This window comes from Gopherus flavomarginatus, chromosome 1 (genome assembly GCF_025201925.1).
Source record: "Gopherus flavomarginatus isolate rGopFla2 chromosome 1, rGopFla2.mat.asm, whole genome shotgun sequence".
In the NCBI taxonomy this organism is placed as follows: Eukaryota; Metazoa; Chordata; order Testudines; family Testudinidae; genus Gopherus; species Gopherus flavomarginatus.
This window is the reverse complement of record NC_066617.1, coordinates 46,147,492-46,169,018: the sequence shown is the minus strand read 5'-3', so window position 1 is coordinate 46,169,018 and position 21,527 is coordinate 46,147,492. Positions and strand designations below refer to the sequence as shown.

General features: G+C 45.6%; 1 protein-coding gene across 1 annotated transcript; it reads right to left on the bottom strand.

Moving 5' to 3' along the window:
• Positions 1 to 18,333: 18,333 nt before the first annotated feature.
• Positions 18,334 to 20,670, bottom strand: FEZF1 (FEZ family zinc finger 1). The gene is made up of 4 exons (XM_050936759.1): positions 19,876 to 20,670; positions 19,614 to 19,748; positions 19,246 to 19,378; positions 18,334 to 18,632 (listed from the first exon to the last, which is right to left on the bottom strand). Exons 1-4 carry the CDS (start codon positions 20,668 to 20,670, stop codon positions 18,334 to 18,336), a joined length of 1,362 nt encoding a protein of 453 aa, XP_050792716.1.
• Positions 20,671 to 21,527: the final 857 nt, after the last annotated feature.

Below are 21,527 nucleotides of genomic sequence, written 5' to 3'. Positions count from 1 at the left end.
AACCATTTCACCATACAGTCTTGATGACCTTTGCCTGTTTCATGCTGCTGAAGTCTTTTTGACAGTGCTTTCCAAGCAGATGTTCCACGACGTAGCGGTATGTTACCACTGCCAAATAATTTACAACAAAAACAAAAAAATGGCATCTTTCTGAACTGAGTATATTAACCATGAAAGTCTTATTTTCTCGCCATTTGCCATGGTTCGATAGAAATGAGTACTTCTGAACCTCCGTCTTTCCTCATTAAATGGAAATTCGTAATTTTCATTCTGCTACTGTGGGCCACGTGCAACAATGTCACACACTTGCCTGTCCGCTATTATAGACGGCCAATCTCCTGGATCATCAGTCAGTGGTTCAGATTCAGATACTTCTTTCCCGGCAGCAGCTGGAATATCTGTCACAGTTTGTTTGGTAGAACAACTGGCTTCACCTTCGACCTCACTTGAAGCGCTTCTGGATATTTATGGATACGATTCGTCGCTGCTAGCGCTGTCCATTTCATGTGCCTGTACCTGTACGTTGGATTGCAGCGCAAAATACATTGACAACTTTGGAATTTTCTCAAGTTCCTTCTTGGCATCTTTTGCTGCCTTTCGTTTACCAGCTCCGCTCTTATACATTCTCTTAGACATCACAAAGCATGCTTCTGCGTTGGAAACGATAAAAAACTAAACAACTAAATTAATAACATTTATCCGCCGACAGCCATTATGAACGCAAGTACACATTCTTTGAATGGGTCCAACTAAAATTCGAAACTGACCGACAGACAACTGATGTAGCCAATAGCATTATGATGTATCATAATGACTTCATGGTTTTGTCAGTAAAACCGACATGGATTGTGCAATAGCGTCAATAAATGTCACTTACCTAGTTATACCTTACATTTTTTTTGCCACTTTTAGGGGCCCCCTTCCTCGCGGGGCCCCCTCCGGTAGGAGGGTACGGAGGGTGCTCACTACGCCTCTGCAGACTAGCAGTCTGGGCTCTAATAATACCCTCCATGTTCTTTCTTAGATTGTAAGATCTTCAGGTACAACTATGCTCATTCATGAGCGACGCAGTTATACCAATATAGGTCTGCAGTGTAGACTAGGCCTAAGTTTATACAGGGCCTAAAACAACATCATTTTGTGTTAGTAAATATTATTATCCCAACTTGACAGAAGAGGAAATTGAGGCACAGAAAGGCAAGGTGATTTGTGGCCTACTTATCCCACCTGATGCATGCCGTCATGGCATGCAGTTGACAAAAACAGTTGCCAGTCACACATAAGCCTCTGAAGTGAGCATAAAGCATGAGAAAACTGCTACTGTCTGTTCCTGGAGAAATGATGCCATTTTAGGAGCTTTGTAGAAAAGGTGAGTATGAGCATGGCTTAGTGCCTTACCCAGCATCAGCCTCTGTAAGAGCAGCATTAAAAAAAGGAATAAATTAAAGCTACTTAATGCAGCTCAGCTTTAACTTGCTCCTTTGCCAGCATAAATTAGAGCTGCCCTGTGGCCACTCTACTTTACATCAAATGCCAGTCTGACCTACAGCTATCTCCAGGTTCAAAGAAGGCGTAGAAGCTCCAAGGCACAAGGCTTAGGCATTGCTCGGGATTCAGCCCACTGTCTTCATGGAGAGTCAGCGCTGAATGGCTGGAATCACAGTTATAAATATGATTGTTTATGGTACTGTGTTACTGAATATTTATTACTGAATATTTTTGGATCATATGTGTCCATACATTGCATTTCTGACATGTGAGACAAACATCATTCCAGGCTTCACAGCAGATATACGATTTGTGCAGGGAGGGTACCATACAGTAGGACTGGCAACAACAACAACAACAACAACAAAACCCACAAAAGCGATAATGCTCTTCTTTTACTTTTTTTGCTGCAATTCCAAACAGCTGTGATGTTCACATTCATGTGAGAGTCAGCCAAACACCACTTCTCTGAAACCAGTGGTTCTCAAACTGTTGTACTGTTGACTCCTTTAACACAGCAATCCTCTATGTGACACCCTTCCCTAACCTTATAAATTAAAAACACTTTTTAAGTATATTTACCACTATTATAAATGCTGGAGGTGAAGCGGGTTTTGGGAATGGATGCTGACAGCTTGCGACCTCCGATGTAATAACCTTACAACTCCCTGAGTCCTCATGACCCCCTATTTTGAGAACCCCTGTCTTAAACCTCGGCTTTACTTCAGCTGTCGCATGTTCCATTATCCTCCCTTGCACCATGCTTGGACTGTCTGCCTGCATCTGCTGCCAGCATCAGCTGCCCCACCCTCGGTGCTCTGTGTGTGTTGTGGAGATCTCCCATAGCTGATCCCATTAAGATTAAAAGCAAAGTACTGTGCTGTGGATGCTTTTGCAACATTGGAATAAACACGCCTTCTTCCTTCTACAGCACATCCACCCACAGTGAAACCCCATTCTCAGGTTGCTGCCCACAGAGAAAATTTGCATACAGCAAATGGGATCAGAGGGTAGAGTTTAGACTGCCCTGGTTTGGCATAACTTTTATAATGCCAAAGGATGATGGTGCCACAGAAAAGAAAGCCTTAATCCACCTCTAAGAACATAAGAATGGCCATACTGGGTCAGACCAAAGGTCCATCTAGCCCAGTATCCTGTCTTCCGACAGCGGCCAGTGCCAGGTGATCCAGAGGGAATGAACAGAACAGGCAATCACCAAGTGATCCATCCCCTGTCGCCTGCTCCCAGTCTCTGACAAACAGAGGCTAGGGACACCATTCCTGCCCATCCTGGCTAATAGCCACTGATGGACCTATCCTCCATGAATTTATCTGGTTCTTTTTTGAACCCTGTTGTGGTGTTGGCTTTCACAACCCAATAACCAGTCTCATCATTAGTCTTTTCAGATCTTTAATTTGCCCTATGATCTTCTAGGTTTCCTTCTTTGACTCTAGTATTTGCTGAAGCCATAAAGCCAATGACGTCTGCCAAGAAGCAACTTCAAAATAGGAGGCTATATAAAATCATCAGTACCAGTTCTTCATCACTGCCGCACATTTGCCTCAGTAAATAGCAATGGTTAATACATTTATTCAAGAGCAAAAAAAAAAAATATTGGCCAAATTCTTCTTGCTACATCCCTAACAATACCAGTTGCTGTAATAGGGCTGCATGGCTATGAGTAAAGAAACTAGTCCTAAATTTTGTATTTGCTGATTGCATAATTCAGTGAACAGATTCAAATAATTTCTATATTTTATTTTATTCTGTGTATATTATATTATTTTTGATAAATTTAAACAATTTAAAAAAACACAAGCTACCTGCCCAGATTATTACCTACATTCTATGTAATTTCTTTATGGGGTCTATTAAAAAAGCCAAAATATGCCTCCCACTAAATTGATAACTATAGGGGAAAGCTAACATGGGGCTTGCTTGCTTCTTTCTCTGGTTAAACCTAGGGGAAAGCAATTGCTAACAACCTAAATAAATAGTTTGTTTGTCCTCTAGGCTTCCATCTTGTTTTGTTTTCTTAGAATATTTTTGACACAAATTGCTTTCTGCTGCAGTATCATTTATTTCCATGAACGCTTTTGAACATTTTTATCCATTGGACTCTATTAATTATTATTATTATTTTTAAAAAAATTACTTCTTGAGATTACTTCTTTCAAATCCACAGAAGGATTCTATGAGTATGGCTACACTGGCACGCATACTTGCATACTGGGCCATGTACATGCTTGCACAAGTTCTAATACCCACACTGAGTGTCCGCATATTCTATGCTGGACATGTTATAATGCAAGTTAATGGTCTATACCCACAGCCACACTGGCGTTGTTGTTACACAACATTAGCACTACCATTTCAGAGATAGTATCCCAGGGTTCTGTGCATCACAGAGAGACACTCTAGGAATCACGTTGCTGTATATTGTTGATACTGTCCCCTGCCTTCACATACCTGCTGCTGATGTCAATTCCTACTCACTGTTCTCCCTAACAAATTGAATGGAAGCTATGGTGTAAGTGAAAGATGATCTGATTCCATTCCTTCTCCTTACCGCAGGACAGCCAATTATGTGATGGAGTAGGTGCTAGATGAGCTGCATGATGGACTTTGGGCAGAGCTTTCTGATATGCTGAAGATAGTGGACCTTGAGGGGGAATTGACAATTCAGTCAGTTCCCATGGTACAGATATGGTAACTGCTGGTATTGTCATGGGTGGACTGTTGCTTCTGGTATAGGAGAACCAACACATCATTTTGGAAACCTAGTATGATCAGCAGAGACTTTAGAACTTCCCAATGAGGAAAAAGACCTTCATGGAGCTTTGTAAGGTACTTGTGCCAAACCACTAGAGCCAGAACACTCAATTCCATAAACGTGAAGAAGGGTGGTGGCTATTGCCATGTGGAATCTGGCAATACCAAACCTTTTGGGATTGGAAAGTCCACTGCTGGGTGCAAGTTTGTGAAGCAATTAACACTGTGATCTACCCAGGTGGTTGCCGTAAGCAAAGTTCTGGAAATAATAAATTTGAGAGGGTGGGTTGTCTGAACTGTGCAGGGGCTATTGATGGCAACCACACCCCAATACTTTGCCCACCAAAAGGGGAAAGTAAATATATGAACCAAAAAGTTTACTATCCACTTTTTTGGCAAAGTATTCAGTGGCAGATACATGACTACCAACAGGAGAAACTGGAACGTGTCATGACGCCAGGGTGCTGAGGCAATTGGGATTGTACTTCAAGGGGGAAGAAGGGCATTTATTCCCCACAAATAATATGGTTTTCTATGGTGTGTCTGTTCCAGCTGTTATTTTGAGGAGCCCTGTATGCCCCTTCTGAACTTGACTCATAAAACTTTTCCCTGACCTCAATGACTTTGGAAAAAAGGGAATTCAGTTACGAACTCAATATAACTATTGAGTTTATAGTTATAAAGTGGTTATAGAGTGAGTATGTGGTAGACTGAAATTCTGTTGATGCTGCCTACACAGTGGTCTGGATGCCAATGTGGTTAAGGCTATTCATATAATTCATATAATTATCACCTGCTGCACAGTCCATAATGTTTGTGAGGTGAAGGAGTGCTTCAGTCCAGAGTGGGCACAGGATGAGTCTTTTTTACAAGCTTTGTACAGGCAGATGGATCCCACCCATGTGCACACTGATCTCAATTCACAGTGGGAAAAATCAGGAATGTCATATGTGTACACCTCTTGGAACAGAAGGGAGGCATAGGGTGATCTCTGTTGATGCTGAGGGACATCTTCACATCCTGGGCAGTTGCTAGGAAAAAACTCTTGCAGGGCTAAATAGCTTCCTGAAGATTTTGTTCCCCTGTAGGTCACAGCACTAGCCATTCATTCCTGTGACTATTCACCCACTGCAAACAATTATAACAGGGTGCTAACTGGGTTAGCACCTTAAGGATTGGGTTTATGCTGTGGAAGGTGGTGTCTTAGTTGTAATTAGGTCATTATGCAATGCTTTTTTCTTTAATATTCACACTTATTTACAAATCTCTCTTATCAGGAGCACTTTGTTGCTCTTAATGAGCTCATCAACATTTTGTTTGGTGGGAAAGAATTTCACCCATTCTTTTTTTCACTGTTCATTGTTGGTGGTGCTAACTGCTCGTAGCAGCTCTTCTGGAGCAGTAACCTCAAGGTTGAAACTGGTCAAGATTTTGGAAGTCGGGGGAAAGGAGGGTCAGTTTTACCACTGGCTAGTGGCAGGTGCCGGTATAAACAACAAGGAGTCTGGTGGCACCTTAAAGACTAGAAGATTTATTTGGGCATAAGCTTTCGTGGGTAAAAAACCACTTCTTCAGATGCATGGAGTGAAAATTACAGATACAAGCATAAATATACTGGCACATGAAGAGAGAGGAATTACCCTTTCAAGTGGAAAACCAGTGATGACAAGGCCAATTCAATCAGGGTGGATGTGGTCCACTCCCAATAATTGATGTAGAGGTCAATACCAAGGGAGGGAAATTGCTTTTATAGAGAACCAGCCACTCCCAGTCCCTATTCAAGCCCAAATTAATGGTGTTAAGTTTGCAAATGAACTGTAGTTCTGTAGTTTCTCTCTGAAGCCTGTTTTTGAAGGTTTTTTTTTGTTGCAGGATGGCTACTTTTAAATCTGTTATTGAATGTACAGGGAGATTGAAGTGTTCTCCTATTGGCTCTAGTATGTTACTATTCCTGATGTCCGATTTGTGTCCATTTATTCTTTTATGTAGAGCCTGTCCAGTTTGGCTAATGTACATGGCAGAGGGGTATTGCTGGCACATGACGGCATATATCACATTAGTAGATGTGCAGGTGAATGAGCCCTTGGTGGCGTGGCTGATGTGGTTGGGTCCATTGACGGTGTTGCCGAGTAGATATGGGGACAGAGTAGGCAACAGGGTTTGTTACAGGGATTGGTTCCTGGGTTACTGTTTCTGTGGTGTGGTGTGTAGTTGCTGGGGAGTATTTGCTTCAGTTTGTGGGGGCTGTCTGTAAGTGAGGACTGGCCTACCTCCCAGGGTGCCTGTATTGTTACTTTAATTATGTTTTGTTGCTCTATATATGAACCAAACCATAAAGACATTTATCTACCCATATTCTGTGTTGTGAGTTCTGCTACTTTTAAAATGACCAGTGCTTTCTGTAAGCACACAACAATGCTTCCCCATCCCTCCCTTGTCTCCTTGGGACTTCTAATATTTCCTAACCTGGGGATGGGCATTGTGGGTGTGGGATGGATAGAAAAGTGTTTGCAGTATCATGGCACCAGACAGTTCTATCCATTCAATTTCAGGTGCTGTGAGTCATGGAGTCCAATCCCGAACTTTAAAACAACTTATGTTCTTCATACCCAAGAAGAAAGGTCCACACACAAGTCAAGAAAACGTAACATTTATTAAAACTAGTTTACTGAACATAAATTGGGGAACAATTATGTTTGACCTATGAAGGAAGGCTGAAAGAATTGGGTTAGTTTAGTCTGGAAAAGAGAAGACTGAGAGGGGACCTGACAGCAGTTTTAAGGTATCTAAAAGGGTATCATAAGGAGGAGGGAGAAAACTTGTTCATCTTAGCCTCTAAGGATAGAACAAGAAGCAATGGGCTTAAACTGCAGCAAGGGAGATTTAGGTTGGATTAGGAAAAAGTTCCTGACTGTCAGGGTGGTTAAACACTGGAATAAATTGCCTAGGGAGGTTGTGGAATCTCCATCTGTCAAGGTTTCTTTCCACACTTTGAACAAATGTGTGGACCTGCATGAACACTTCTAAGCTTAATCACTAGCTTAGATCTGGTAACGCTGCCACCAGCCAGAAATTCAGTGTCTGGCGCACTCCCTGTTCCCCCCCCCCCCACCCGCCAGACTTTCCCCTCCCTGGGTTGCCTTGGGAGGCTTCACCAGTTCCCTGGTGAACACAGATTTAAACTCCTTGGATCTTAAAACAAGAAGGAATTAACCATTCCCTGTCCTTCCCCCCCACCAATCCCGGGTGAGTTCAGACCCAATCCCCTTGGATCTTAAAACAAGGAAAATCAATCAGATTCTTAAAAAGAAAGCTTTTAATTAAAGAAAGAAAAGGTAAAAATTATCTCTGTAAAATCAGGATGGAAAATGCTTTACAGGGTACTCAGATTCATATAGACCAGAGGGACCTCCCCCACCCAGCTTTAGATTCAAAGTTACAGCAAACAGAGGTAAAAATCCTTCCAGCAAAAAGAAACATTCAGAAGTTGAGAAAACAAACATAAGACTAATCCACCTTGCCTGGCTATTACTTACAATTTTGAAACATGAAAGACTGATTCAGAAAGATTTGGAGAGCCTGGATGTACGTCTGGTCCCTCTTAGTCCCAAGAGCGAACAACACCCAAAACAAAGAGTACAAACAAAGACTTCCCTCCACCAAGATTTGAAAGTATCTTGTCCCCCTGTTGGTCCTCTGGTCAGGTGTCAGCCAGGTTTACTGAGCTTCTTAACCCTTTACAGGTAAAAGAGACATTAACCCTTAACCATCTGTTTATGACACCATCTCTGGAGATATTTAAGAGTAGGTTAGATAAATGTCTATCATGGGATGGTCTAGACAGTATTTGGTCCTGCCTTGAGGGCAGGGGACTGGACTCGATGACCTCTCGAGGTCCCTTCCAGCCCTAGACTCTATGAATCTATGAATTTATAAAGGAGAGTGTAAACCAACAAAACATAACAGGACTGAATCTGTGAAAAATGACCAAATATTAATGTCTCTAAACCTCCCCCTGAAAAGGGGGAATGAGTGTGGAAAATTGTTCTGGGGAACAACTGGGGATGTCTTCTGTGCAGGGTTGGGGAGCAGGCACTTAGTGGGATTCAGGGACTACAACAGCCTCGTTGTTCCCCTTCTGGATGCTCAGAGATGTCCCCTTATGAGGGATTTCAGATGCCAGTTGAGGGGTTGTCCCAGCAGTCCTGCAGGCCCCTCCCAGTTGCTCAAGGGGTTGGGTTCTCCCAGAAGCACCTTGGGAAGCAGCTGGAGGAAACAGCGGCAGTTCATGGATGGGGGCAGTGGCCACGACAGCAGGCAGACCCCGAACTCATTCTGTCACCAGTTCTATGGGCCTCTCCATTAGGGCTTATTCCCATCCGTGTGGGCATGCTCTCATTCTTTAAGAGACCCGACTGACTCTTAACACAGACAGACTGCCACCTGCCACTGTAATTTGGACTCATTTATTAAAGCCATGGATGGACTAAATACACACTCTGGCTTCGTTTGGATTGATAACAGCCAGATTTTTTGGGGACTCTGTTCACAGGCAACCTGGAATAGTGCAAATATGGCTGATTTATGAGGTGTGCTGTATTACATAGGAGGGGTACGAGAGGCTATGAATTGTGGAGCCCCAACCCATACTTACAATCAGTGAGTAACTGGTAAAAATGTCAGAATAACTGCTTGTTTAACCACTTCCCTCTTTTCACTGTATCCATTTTGAATCCTATATAGTGTTGGGGAGGAAGGGAGAAGGTACAGGGGGAATGATGTGGATTCTGCCCTGAACAGAAATACACTAAAACTCCAGCTTGTATTAACTTACTAGGGCCAAAAGCCAGAAATCCCTCCCATCCATTAATAACAACAAACATAGCAGCTAAAACTTACAAGCTCTGGCACTTGCTCTGATGCCAGTTCTGCTGCCGGCTGCTCCCCAGGACTCTCCCTAAATAACATCTCTGAGTATAGCCCCAGGATGTGCTGAAGCTGCTCTGGCAGCATAGCCCTTTGGTTATCAATACCAGAGTCACCTCTGGTCCATTATCTGGTGGCTGGCTGGTCTCTGGAGCTGCCTGTGACTGGAGAATTATAAGGGTTCCATCCCCACTCAGTAGATGCCATGCATCAGCTCAGTGCTCACTACAGCTCCCAGTGCCTGGTGAAATTCCTTATAAAAAAGGCAAGAAGATGGGGAGTTCCCAGAGGTTCCATTAGCATACTTGACTTTGCAGTACTTTGTCTTCAGCTGCTTGATTAGCTGTCTGTATTGTTCTGCTATTCGATCGATTCCCAGTGCCATCAGCTGCTCGGTTACAGCTTTGTAGATATGATCATTTCTTGTGCTCTTGCTGAAGTCGAACCTCTTCCTCACCTCACACCAGTAGTTTTCCAGAATCAGGCTGTGTGCCTTTGGCCAGCTAGCAGGGCACTTGATGCAGGCTTTCTCCTTCGTGCTGGTCATAGCTAATACACATGTGAATTGACTGTGTTTCCGGTTGAGCAGTCCATGTGGAAATAAAGAGTTAAACGCTGAGCAGGTTGCATTTGAACCAGAAGATTGCTTCTGTTTCCTGGGAAGTGAGTGAGAGGTATTGGGGTGGAAATGCCAGGAAGGGATTTGGGGATAGAGTTGGCAGACTCTCCAGACCTGTAGATATAATGTACTTGGACTTTCAGAAAGCTTTTAACAAAGTCCCTCACCAGAGGCTTATAAGCAAAATAAGCAATCATGGAATGGTCCTCTCATGAATCAGTAACTGGTTAAAAGAGAAGAAACAAAGGATAGGCATAAATGGTCAGTTTTCACAATGGAGAGAACTAAATAGTGGAGGGGAGGGGAGAAGGCCAAGGATTCATATGGGGACCTGTGCTGTTCAACATATTCATAAGTGATCTGGAAAAGGGAGTGAACAGTGAGGTAGAAAATTTGCTGATGATACAAAATTACTCAAGATAGTTAAGATCAAAGCTAACTGCAAAGCGTTACAAAGGCATCTTGCTAAACTGGGTGATGGGGCAACAAAATGACAGATGAAATTCAGTGTTATGTGCACAGTAACGCACATTGGAAGAAATAATCCCAGCTATATATACAAAATGATGGGGGGGGGGCTAAATTAGCTGTTATCACTCAACAATGAGATCTTAGCATCATTGTGGATAGCTCTCTGAAAATATCCACTCAATGTTCAGTGGCAGTCAGAAAAGGTAGAAGAATGTTAGGAACCATTAGGAAAGGGATATAAATAAAACAAAAAATATCATAATGCCACTATATAAATCCATGGTATGTCTACACCTTGAACACTGTGTGCAGTTCTGGTCGTCACAGCTCAGAAAAAAAGTTATCTTTAAATTGGAAAAGAGAAGAACAAAAATGATAAAGGGTATGGAACAGCTTCCATGTGAGGAGAGATTAAAAAAGACTGGCTGTTTATTTAGAAAAGAGATGACTATGGGAGGATATTGTAGAAGGCAATAAAATCATTAATAGTATGGAGAAAGTGACTACAGAAGTTTTATTTACCTCATCATGGAATTCAAGAACTAGGGGTCACACAATGCAATTAATAGGCAGCAGATTTTAAACAAAAGGAAGAAACTTCACACAATTCACAGTAAACCTGTGGTACTTGTTGCCAAGGGATGTTATTAAGGCCAAATAACTAACCAGGGTCAAAAAAGAAATTACATAAATTCATGGAGAATAGGTCCATAAATGGCTATGAGCCAAGATGGTCAGGGACATAATCCCATCCTCTGGGTATCTCTAAACCTCCAACTGCCAGAAGCTGCAACTAGATGGCAGAGGATGGGTCACTTGAAAATGCAATGTAACTGTTCATTCAAGTACATAAAAGGTTGTTACAAGGAGGAAGGAGAAGAATTTTTCTTCTTAACTTCTGGGGAATAGGATAAGAAGTAATGGGCTTAAATTGCAGCAAGGGAGGTTTAAGTTGGACATTAGGAAAAACTTCCTAACTGTCAGGCTGGTTAAACACTGGAATAAATTGCCTGGGGAGGTTGTGGATCACCATCATTGGTGATTTTTAAGAGCAGGTTAGACAAACACCTGTCAGGGATGGTCTAGATAATACGTAGTCCTGCCTTGCATGCAGGGGACTGGACTAGATGACCTCTCAATGTCCCTTCCAGACCTATGATTCTATGATTCCCTCAGAAGCAACTGGCACTGGTCACTGTCAGAAGAGAGATACTGGGCTAGATGTCCCATTGGTTTGATCCAGTATGTCCATTCTTATGTGATTTGGGACAAATTAAGGCCAAAAACTAGAAAAAGGTTTCTAACCATCAGAGGAGTGAAGGTCTAGAGAAGGTTTCCAATAGTTGCAAGGACTTACAACACTAACTAGTTGTAAGATGGAGTTTGATACATTTATTGACAGGATTATACAAAAAGGTTGCCTGCCTTAGCATGGCACTGGATGTGATGACCCAGGAGGTCCTTTTCAGTATCATGTTCCTAAATCATTTAATATCTCTGTGCTGCAGTTCCCCTTCTGCAAAATGGGGATAATAGCACTTCCCTACCTCACAAAAGTGTTCTAGAAATACATTACAGATGGGCAGCACTGGGATACTACAATAACGGAGGGAATATGTGTACCATAGATTGACAAAAAGCTGGATAGATAGAGGGATGGATCAGCTCTTCTATAGTTTGGGCTTTGGCTGCCTTAAAGCTTCTGGGCAATATGTGGTCTCCCTTGTTCAGGCAGATGACTCACTTACTTCCACACCATAAAGTTTGCATTTTCAAACAGGCATCGGGGAGGAATGGTAAGAGATTAGGAATTAGTGGAGGAATTGGAGGAAAACTTCAGATTCTGAGTTGCTTGCTTTGCTGCAAGTGAATTTTAGTGAATTAAGCTACTTAATTTTAATTCCAGGACATTAATTTGGTTGTGATTTTCAGTGATGTTAAGGGTGCCTAGGCATGTAGATAGGCACGTGGATGAAATCCTGGCCCTATTGAAGTCACAGGGCCAGGATTTCGCCACATAACAACACAAGTGGAATTATACAAATACAACTCCGATAGCAAACCAAAGGGGCTATCTGAAAGGACGTTGCTCCTCCGGAAACTGTATCAGCGCTGATAACAGCTCCTTCTGCAGAAAGCCTCTTTCTGAGGCTCTGGTCCGGTGTGTTGATATCTTTCACAGTGATCAATTTTTGGTACAACTTTGAGTATCCAATAGATAAAGCCTGCCTGAGAGCCAGATTGGTGAAAGGGGGCTGGACACTTCTCTTGGCAGAGCATTAGCAGAGGTGCAGTAGCCCCATAAGTGCAAGGTGGCCTTTGGGGAGGGAGGAGAGCAATTTCCTTTTCAGTAGTGTTATCCCAGTAACTATATGATATATTGGAATTGGAAAAGGTTCAGAAAAGGGCAACAAAAATGATGAGGGATATGGAACAGCTTCTGTACGAGACAAGATTAATAAGACTGGGACTTTTCAGCTTGGAAAAGAGACGGCTAAGGGGAGATATGATTGATGTCTATAAAATCATGACTGGAGTAAAGAAAGTAGATAAGAAAGTGTTGTTTACTACTTCTCATAACACAAGAACTAGGGGTCACCAAATGAAATTATTAGGCACCAGGTTTAAAACAAATAAAAGGAAGTATTTCTTCACACAGCACACAGTCAACCTGTGGAATTCCTTTCCAGAGGATGTTGTGAAGGCCAAAACCATAACAGGGTTCAAAAAAGAACTAGATAAATTCATGGAGGATAGGTCCATCAATGGCTATTAGCCAGGATAGGCAGGAATGGTGTCCCTAGCCTCTGTTTGCCAGAAGCTGGGAATGAGTGACGGGATGGATCACTTGATGATTATCTGTTCTATTCATTCCATCTGGGGCACTTGGCATTGGCCGCTGTCGGAAGACAGGATACTGGGCTAGATGGATCTTTGGTCTGATCCAGTAGGGCCATTCTTATGTTCTTACTGGCTTCCCTTCTGCACTTTCCCCACATCACAGAGTGGTGAGAACAGATTTACAGTGCAGGCATCATTTAAATTCATCGTCAGGTGGTAACAGATTCTCTACAGAGTTGCATTTGCATCACATCATTGTGATACTGTTCTGTCACCCCAATGTGCCAGTGATAGGGAAACAGTGGTGGATGCAGTGTTGTTGTAGACGTGTTGGTCCCAGGATATTACAGAGACAGGGTGGGTGAGGTAATATCTTGTGTTGGACCAGCTTCTGTTGGGGAGAGAGACAAGCTTGGGAACTTTTCTGCAGGAAATCTTTCCCAGACCTGAAGAAGAACTCTGTTGAAACTCCAAAGCTCATCTCTCGCTCCCCAACAGAAGTTGGTACAATAAAACATGTTACCCCATCCATCTGGTCTCTCTAATGGCTGGTGCAGTCTAGTCAATGGACATTTTAAAAGTTTACTACCAAGATCATTGGTATCATTTGCTAATATAGGCTGAGGAAATAAACACGCTAAATCCTAGTTTGCTGGACTGCCTAGGCCTAGGTAACCATGACATGCACAGGGGCTAAGAATATGAGAGATGGGTGTCCCCACCCTCACAGATCTCAACTGCAGTTTGTCCCTGCCAAACTCTAAATGATTCGCAGGAGGAACCTGATGAATCCTGGAAATGTCCTGAGAGGTGATTACTGCACATGCACCTGGGCGGTCAGGCACTTCGCTACTTCCAAACAGCTTGTTGAGGCTCAACTCCTCCATAGTTTCATTTTGAACAAAAGGGGGTTGGGTTGTGGTTGTTTGGCCTTTGCTTGTTCTGCTTTGGACAGTTGCATTTAACTACCCTCTGGTAACACAGAGGCCAAGTCTACACTAAAAAGTTAGCACCACCCAGGCATGTTGCTCAGGGGTGTGTAGACAGTGCTAGGTCCAGGGAAGAATTCTTGTGGACCTAGACACCTCCTCTGGGGAGCTGGATTTACTACAGGGATGGGAGAACCTCACCCAGAGTGTCCACACTGAAAGGCCATTGTAGTGCAGCTGAAATTGGGGGAGGGGGCTCCCCATTTTGCCACTCTGGTCATTTACAGCACACACAAAACTTACAACAGGTCAGATTCAAGACGGATAGGACTAGAAATGCCTCCGAAATGAACCCATCCGCCCATCCCCACCCTCACATCAAAAGTCACTCTGAAGGGCACCCTGTTTTTTGCCCCTATTCCTGGTTCTTAGTGCTGAGTGTTTAGGGGCCGGTTTGGAAATCTAGGTGAAAAGTGGACAACAGCCAGTGCTCCTGTGTGTGAAACCCAGCCACACTAGTAGGTGTTTAACATCGGCCTTTGCTCTGATTTCCCCAGCCAGCTCTGCTCCATCAGTTCAGTCCTGCTGCTGATTGAAACACTCCTTTCCCCAAGCTCCTGCACAAACGAAGAACTGTGCCCGACTGATCGCGTACTAGACAAGAGGGTCTATGACCTTAGCAGACTCCCTGCGCCTCGGTTGTATTTCTTTTTTTTTTTTTTTTTTGTATTGAGGTCTCCAGAGGAGAAGACTTTCGAAGGGCACCAGGCGCGCCTCACACGGACGATGAAGAACAAGAGGTGTGAAAGCAGAATGTTGCTGTTCGCTGATGACATCTGATCTCTCTCCCTTCACTCCCCGGAGGCAGCGGAGCCGGCTCGGATCCGGCTCTTCTTGGCGCCACACTGCCGTTGGTTTCCAGGGCAGAAGCATCGGGCGTTCTGCGAAAAACTGCCCTGACGTCCGAGAGAGGAGCGTTGCATGGTGTCAAGGAGAAGACCCTGCGGTGACCCTCCAGGAGAGGCGACGAGCGAGGGAGCAACCCCGCTCTTTAGCGACAGAAGGAAGCCAGCCTGCGCAGTGCAGCCCCAGAGCCAACGCAGCGGAGAACTCCGGAGCTGGCTCCCACTTTGCCCCTCAGCCACTCGTGCCCGTGTGGGTCCATCGGAGTGGGGACATTGGTCAAAGGAAGAATGTGTGGCCCGTGAAGCGCACCTGCAAAGACGGGGAATCCCGACAGAGGGAGCTGAACCCAAACCCTCCCCGCCCGATAGACTACAGCCCTGGCTCTTTCCCATTTCTCCCCAGAGCAGTAAGCGGCTCTTGGTTAGAAGGGGAATTGGGATAAGCCCAAAATACTCTCCCCGCCCGCCCCCAATAGCCTCAAAATTCTTGGGTCAGACCTTCTAATCCAGTTCCTGCAGAGACCTGGGGAAACGTGTCTTCGATACAAATTGCCCCCAGGGGAAATACACTGGTGTCTGCCTCTTTCCCGGTTACCTTTGCTATCATTTAACACATGTTGGGGCAAACTAAATCTACCTGTAGTTTTTATTTCAGTCTCTCTTTTTGGTCTGACCTGCAAAACCACCACCACTCTGACCCGATTCAACAGTCTCTTGTCTCTCCATTTCCGCCAGCCCACCATACCATTGGTATACTGGGTAAAAACAAAGTCTTTAGGGGGAGGAATCCAACCGCTCCATCGCCAGTGTATTAGTTAGTGTTCTTATACCCATTCCATTCAGGGCGTCATCCAACGTTCAGGCATCCCATGGTATCTGAGTTTGGGGAGAAAATGGAAAGCGATGCTGCAAGCAACCTTAGCTGCCCTTGCAGATGCGTTGTTTGTTTATTTTACAGATAAAATCTTCTCTTAAGGCCCCAATCGCGAATCTCATGTATGGGGAAGGGAGGGTACTTCCGCTTTTACAGCACTTTCCAACACATATTTAGACAAACGAAGTCTGTTTAAACTTTATGCCCATTCTACAGATTCATATCAAACAGCCATTCCCCAGCCCACCACGACAAAGGGACCACTCATTTTTACAACATGGCAAGCTGCTATTTAACCTGACCTGACCTCCTATGCCTGTCCCTATAACCAGCTTGACTCGCTTCCTCTGGGCAGCCCCTTTCTACAGAGCCGGAATCCGGGTGCCAGTCCAGATCCTGGAAACACAAGCAAGAGCAGGGCGCCCGGTGTGAGTATGTGATCCGTTTGAGAACTTCGCGGCCAGGACCTGGAGATCTGTGTTCATCGGCAACACACCGCACAGAAACATTGTATCCTTTAAGCTCGGGAAAGAAACCTGAATTGTCCAAATATTGTCTCACAACGTACCACGCAGGTGGGGGACTCCAAGGGTCTGCCGGAACTGAGCAGCTGTAGCTTCCCAAGAGCTGGTCATCTGTCAGGGATCTATTTATTTCGCACACTCCCTGACATTCCTCCCCTGGTGTCTGCGGCCACACAGTGGTAGCGCTTGTGCCCGGGCAATGCTCTCTAGTCTCCCACCTTCTCTCCCGGAGAGCATCGGCACGCGTTGTGCTCTGCTCCTCTCTATTGACTTTCAGCCCGGTCGATACATTGTCTTCCCACGCGCGGCCGTGGGTGGCAGCCACTGTCCTGCCCAGGTGCAGTGAGCAGGGGACAGGCTTGAAACCCAGTCGGTGTAATCTCAGCTCGGCCCCCTTCGGGTGGGGGTGACGAGGACAGTTCCAAGCCCTTCCTTTCTGAACAATAACACGACCCGAAATTCACATGAGGACAACGGCTCTTAAGCACGTTAAACTGGAGGGCGAAGAAGCGGCTAAGGGCATGTGGGGCTGCTTCGCAGCTGGAGCCTCTCCTCGGATTCGCCCGCATCCATTTTGCTGCCCTCCCCCCCTGGAAAAGATGTTCCCGGCCAGTTAGTCTATTTCATGCCAAACAAGGCGATCCAGAGGAGAGCCCCGAACCCACCTCCCACTCCCTGGGAACTGGTTACCTGGGGCAGCCGGGCGGCTCTGAACACCGCGGGCGGCTCCCACAAGGCTCATGGCTCTTTTCGGGTGAAGGCGAATAAATAATAGTAGCAAACGCAGCCCCTTAAAGATGCTGCTTGTACTAATGGCTGGGGACAGCACCCGATTGGGGAGAGGTTAATTTTGTTTTGCGACAGGAGAGATTCAAAATAAAGACATAAAATAAGCTCTCCTTCCCGGGCCCATCCATTCTCCCTCCCCGCTTTCTTCTAGGCAACGGCCGGGGGGAGCGTGCTTAGTTTTTAAGTCTGGATTGGCAGCTTCTACTGAGCAGCTAATAGTATAACAACCCGGCTTTGATAAATCCGAGCTAATTACCCCCTCTTAATTAAAGTCTTTAGCAGTTGTTTCAGTGTTTTGGCAAGAAAACAGGAGAGGTTTGCAGTTAGAAAACACCAGAGCCTAAACTCACAGCAGAGCTGCTGATTAACACTTGGAGCATTTCAAGGACCTGGCATCAGCCACAGTTTTGATTTCCCTCCATCTTCCCGTCTCGATTAAACATAAATACACACACACACACACACACACACACACACACACACACACACACACACACACACCTCTGTGTTGGTATTACCTGTCCTCCGCCCCTAGCCTTTCGTTATCAATACATTAGGAATCGGTATCGTGGGATCACAGCTCTTTAATAGGATCATTGGTCTTGTAGCTGAATAATTTAAATAGCTAATGCGCCCTTGATGATTCAATCATCATGCTCCAAGAATTTATTTCCACCAGGTCAACGAATTCATTTTCCACGTGCAAGAATCAAACTGAAATTCAAATCCGTACATAGTGAACCAGCTCTGGCCATAGAGATACGATATGCAGGGAGGGGGTGAGGGAGGGGAAGCTATCTAGCAGGGACAACCAGCAGGCATCGGAGACAGGGCAGAACCAACACTCTCATATATACACACATCGAAATAATTAAGTGGTGCAGCATTCCCGGCTCGGATAATACAGATGCCAATAAATACAGCAGAAATTGGCTTGACTTCTTTTTTTTTAACCATCTCTAACCCTGAGATGTTAAAAGAAATTGAGTCTTGAAAGAAAGAAAGAAAAAACAACCCAACAACAACAAAAAGAAGGAAACGACCAGCCCATCAATGTTAGTGGCCAAATAGAGCGTAATACACAAAACCGCTTAACAGGTGCATGCAAAGAAGCAGGAGGGTGGTTGCAACGGCGGGGCTCCGGGTTGCTTTTCGCTCTGATAGGACCGGCGGAGCTCCGGGCTTGCAGTCCCCCTCACGGATGGTGCGGCTGTTGCAGCAGCGGGCCCGGCGGCTGCAGCGTCTGGTCTGGTCCCGGCTCGGCAGGGGCTCGAGGCAGTCCCAGGGAGCTGTCGTGCAGCTTGCGGACATGCTTCTTGAGATCAAAGTTCCTGCAGAAGCCCTTGCCGCAGGTGGGGCAGGTGAAGGGCTTCTTGTCGTTGTGGGTGTGCATGTGGAAGGTCAGGTTGTACACCTGATGGAAAGCCTTGTTGCAGATATTGCACTTGAACTGCTTCTCGCCGCTGTGGGTCAGTTTGTGGTTTTTGTAATTACCTGGGAACAGACAAGTCAAGGGTCACAGACGCTACATGGGCGAGAGAGCTTTGCCCTCTCCCCAAGCCCCGGCTCGAGACAAAAATGGCAATTGACCGTTTTTAACTAAAACAGAACACAAACCACCCACTCACAATATTCCGGTTATGAAATGTAGTGTTAGAACCAAACGGTAAAGCGGTGAATCAAACCAGATTTATAAACGCCACAAGATATGCTATCGTGTAGAATGTTTTAAAATACATGATGATTACTAGAATCCAAAATTCATATTAAACAAAGATTCTTACACCTGAGCAAAAAGATGAGCAGTAGAAAATTGCATTTGAGGTGAGGGAATTCAAGTAGGTTGAAAACTGCATCTTGCAGTGTGAAATAAAAACCAAAGTTCTCCTTTTTCTTTCCTCTACAAGCTCAAATCGGACACTCCAGATAGCGAGTATTCAATATAAAAATTTGATCTCCAGGTTAAAACTGAGCCAAGGGTTTAAAATAAATCAAATAAAACAATTAATAAAGAATAAAGCAAGCCCTCCTGCAAACTGTTTTGATTGTTTACCTACTAGAGGTGGGATTCTGAGGAGAACAACAAGAAGCGGTTTGAGACCTGTACCTTTTTGATGAAATCCTTTGCCACAGAATTCACAGACAAAAGGTTTGTAGCCGGCGTGGATTCGTGTGTGTGTGTTTAAAGTGGAACTTCGGTTAAACGCTTTGCCGCACTGGTTACACTTGTGAGGCTTTTCCTATAAGGAAACACAAGCAAATATTGAAGTAAGTGCGTAGCAAAGCGCTTTCCAGTGCTTAGAAATCTGTGGCTTTATCGAGACGTGAGACCGACGCAAAGTCTGTTTAAAAACGAACGAAAACAAAAACCAGCGCCTCCCGACCAAATGACCCTGGTTTTAACAGTGTTCTGTCGGATCGGATCAGCAAAAGCAGCTGGAAATACGCAGTGCAATAGGCGTGAGAGAGATTCACCTGGGTGTGTATGATCTTGTGCCGGCAGAGAGTGCTTGCTTGTCTGAAGCCCTTGCCACAAACTTTGCAAACAAAGGGTCTGGCTCCTGTGTGGACTGGCATGTGGCGAGTTAAATTATAATGTGCATTAAATACCTTGAAAGTTAAATCAGAAAAAAAACCAATTAGAATCATAAAGCAACAGGGGGAAGAGGGTAGTTCTAAAACGGGAGCAGACAAATGGCTAGAAACTTTATGCAAGCAAAGGAAGTTAGTTACTTGCCTTTCCACAAACTTCACACGTGAAAACTTTGGGCTTGCTGCTGGGAGAGCTCCGGCTGAACTCCGAGCTCTTGAAGGCGATTTTTTCCGATAGGATCTGGACACTTCCTTTCATGTAGTGCTGGAGCTGAGCCTGCGATAAGTCTTTAAAGGCCACTCCGGAAGGGTACTTTTCCACGGACGGCAGCACCAGTTTGTTTCTCTCCGCCAGGTACGCCTTGGGCTGCGGGTGCAGAGGCGAGCTGAGGAAATAAGAAGCCACCGGGTGGATGTTGAGGCTGGACGACGGGTGACAAGGGCCGTCGCCGCGGTTGAAGTAGCACAGCGCTCCCATGGCGTGGAAAGAGGAGTGATTGACCACTCGCGGCCTCACCAGTTTGTACTGCTGCAGGGGCAGGGCGTCGCGGGGGAAATCGCCTTTTAGGCTCAGGGCACAGTTCAATAGATCGCCGCAGCTGAAGGGGGAGGCGGAGGAGTCCAAGTGAGCCTTCCTGGCCTCTGATCCCGCCACCCCCGCTTTGGGGAGGGGGTCGTACGCCACCGGGACAAAGGGGATCATGCAGGGGATGGAGGAGTTGAGGTGCAGAGAGTGTTTGGGGTCTCCTTTGGGCACGGATCCTTGGAGGAAGGGCGGCCCCGGGGTGGACTTGGGCTCTGGAGTCCTGGCCATGATTCGCTCAATGGAGAACGCCAGGGGTTTGGAGGTGCTGATCATGTTGCTTCCAGCAGACAGGCTCTCTCTGACTGGAGAAGTTGCTAAGATTTTGGTCGCCGTGTGGTGGCTACTATTGTCCATGGCTGGCTTGCATTTGTTCGCCGGTCTGAGCCGCTTTGGTAGACGCCTCTTTTTTGTCCCCTCTCTCTCTCTCCCCCTTTTTCTGGTCACTGATCTGCAAGGAGGGAGACCAGCACCGTCGCCGCCACCACCGTCATCAGAGCCTCCGCCGGCGGAACCAGCCTTCCCGGTCCAGTGGACTCATGCCAGCCCATCACAGTTTACTTTGGCGCGCCAGTGACTTAAGGACAATCGCTGCTTATTTCTATCAATAGAAAGTGTTGTGTCAATAACGCAGCCAAGATCTCGCCAATCGTTAACTTCCAAGAGGAGAAGGTAAACTAGATAATTGCTCAATTCGCTTCCAACAGTCAACAGGAAAAGTTCTCCCCCCACCCCCCTACACACCCCCCACTCCCTTAGTAAGCGACTACTTGTCATTGGAGCCGCAGGCTCCCCCTCCCAGAGAAGGAGGCGTCTCTCCCCCCCTCCCCCTCGCACGCCCCCTCACTCTCTTTTTATTATTATTCTCAATCTGTTTCACCAGGCTTCAGAGGCCAAGCCGAACCGACATCAATGTTCTTGTTTGGCTGGAGCATCTAAAATCAGTGTCCACGTGCTAAATGAGGAAACGGAGCCCAATTTGGGGGCGAGCGGGGAGCTGCAGGAGAAGCGGCTCTGGGGGAAGCTGGTTGTTTCCCTGCCACTTTCCAGCCTAGGCTCCGGCTTGTGGAAAGTGGGGGTGTGCTGGCTGCTCTGAGACTGCTGCCCGTCTCGCAGGCGCTAGTCGGGGGCTTACACCAGGGCTTGGAGGACTTTGGTCTTGTGGAAAAGACAGCCAACAAACGGGCTGAACCTTGCCCCAGATCAGATCGCCC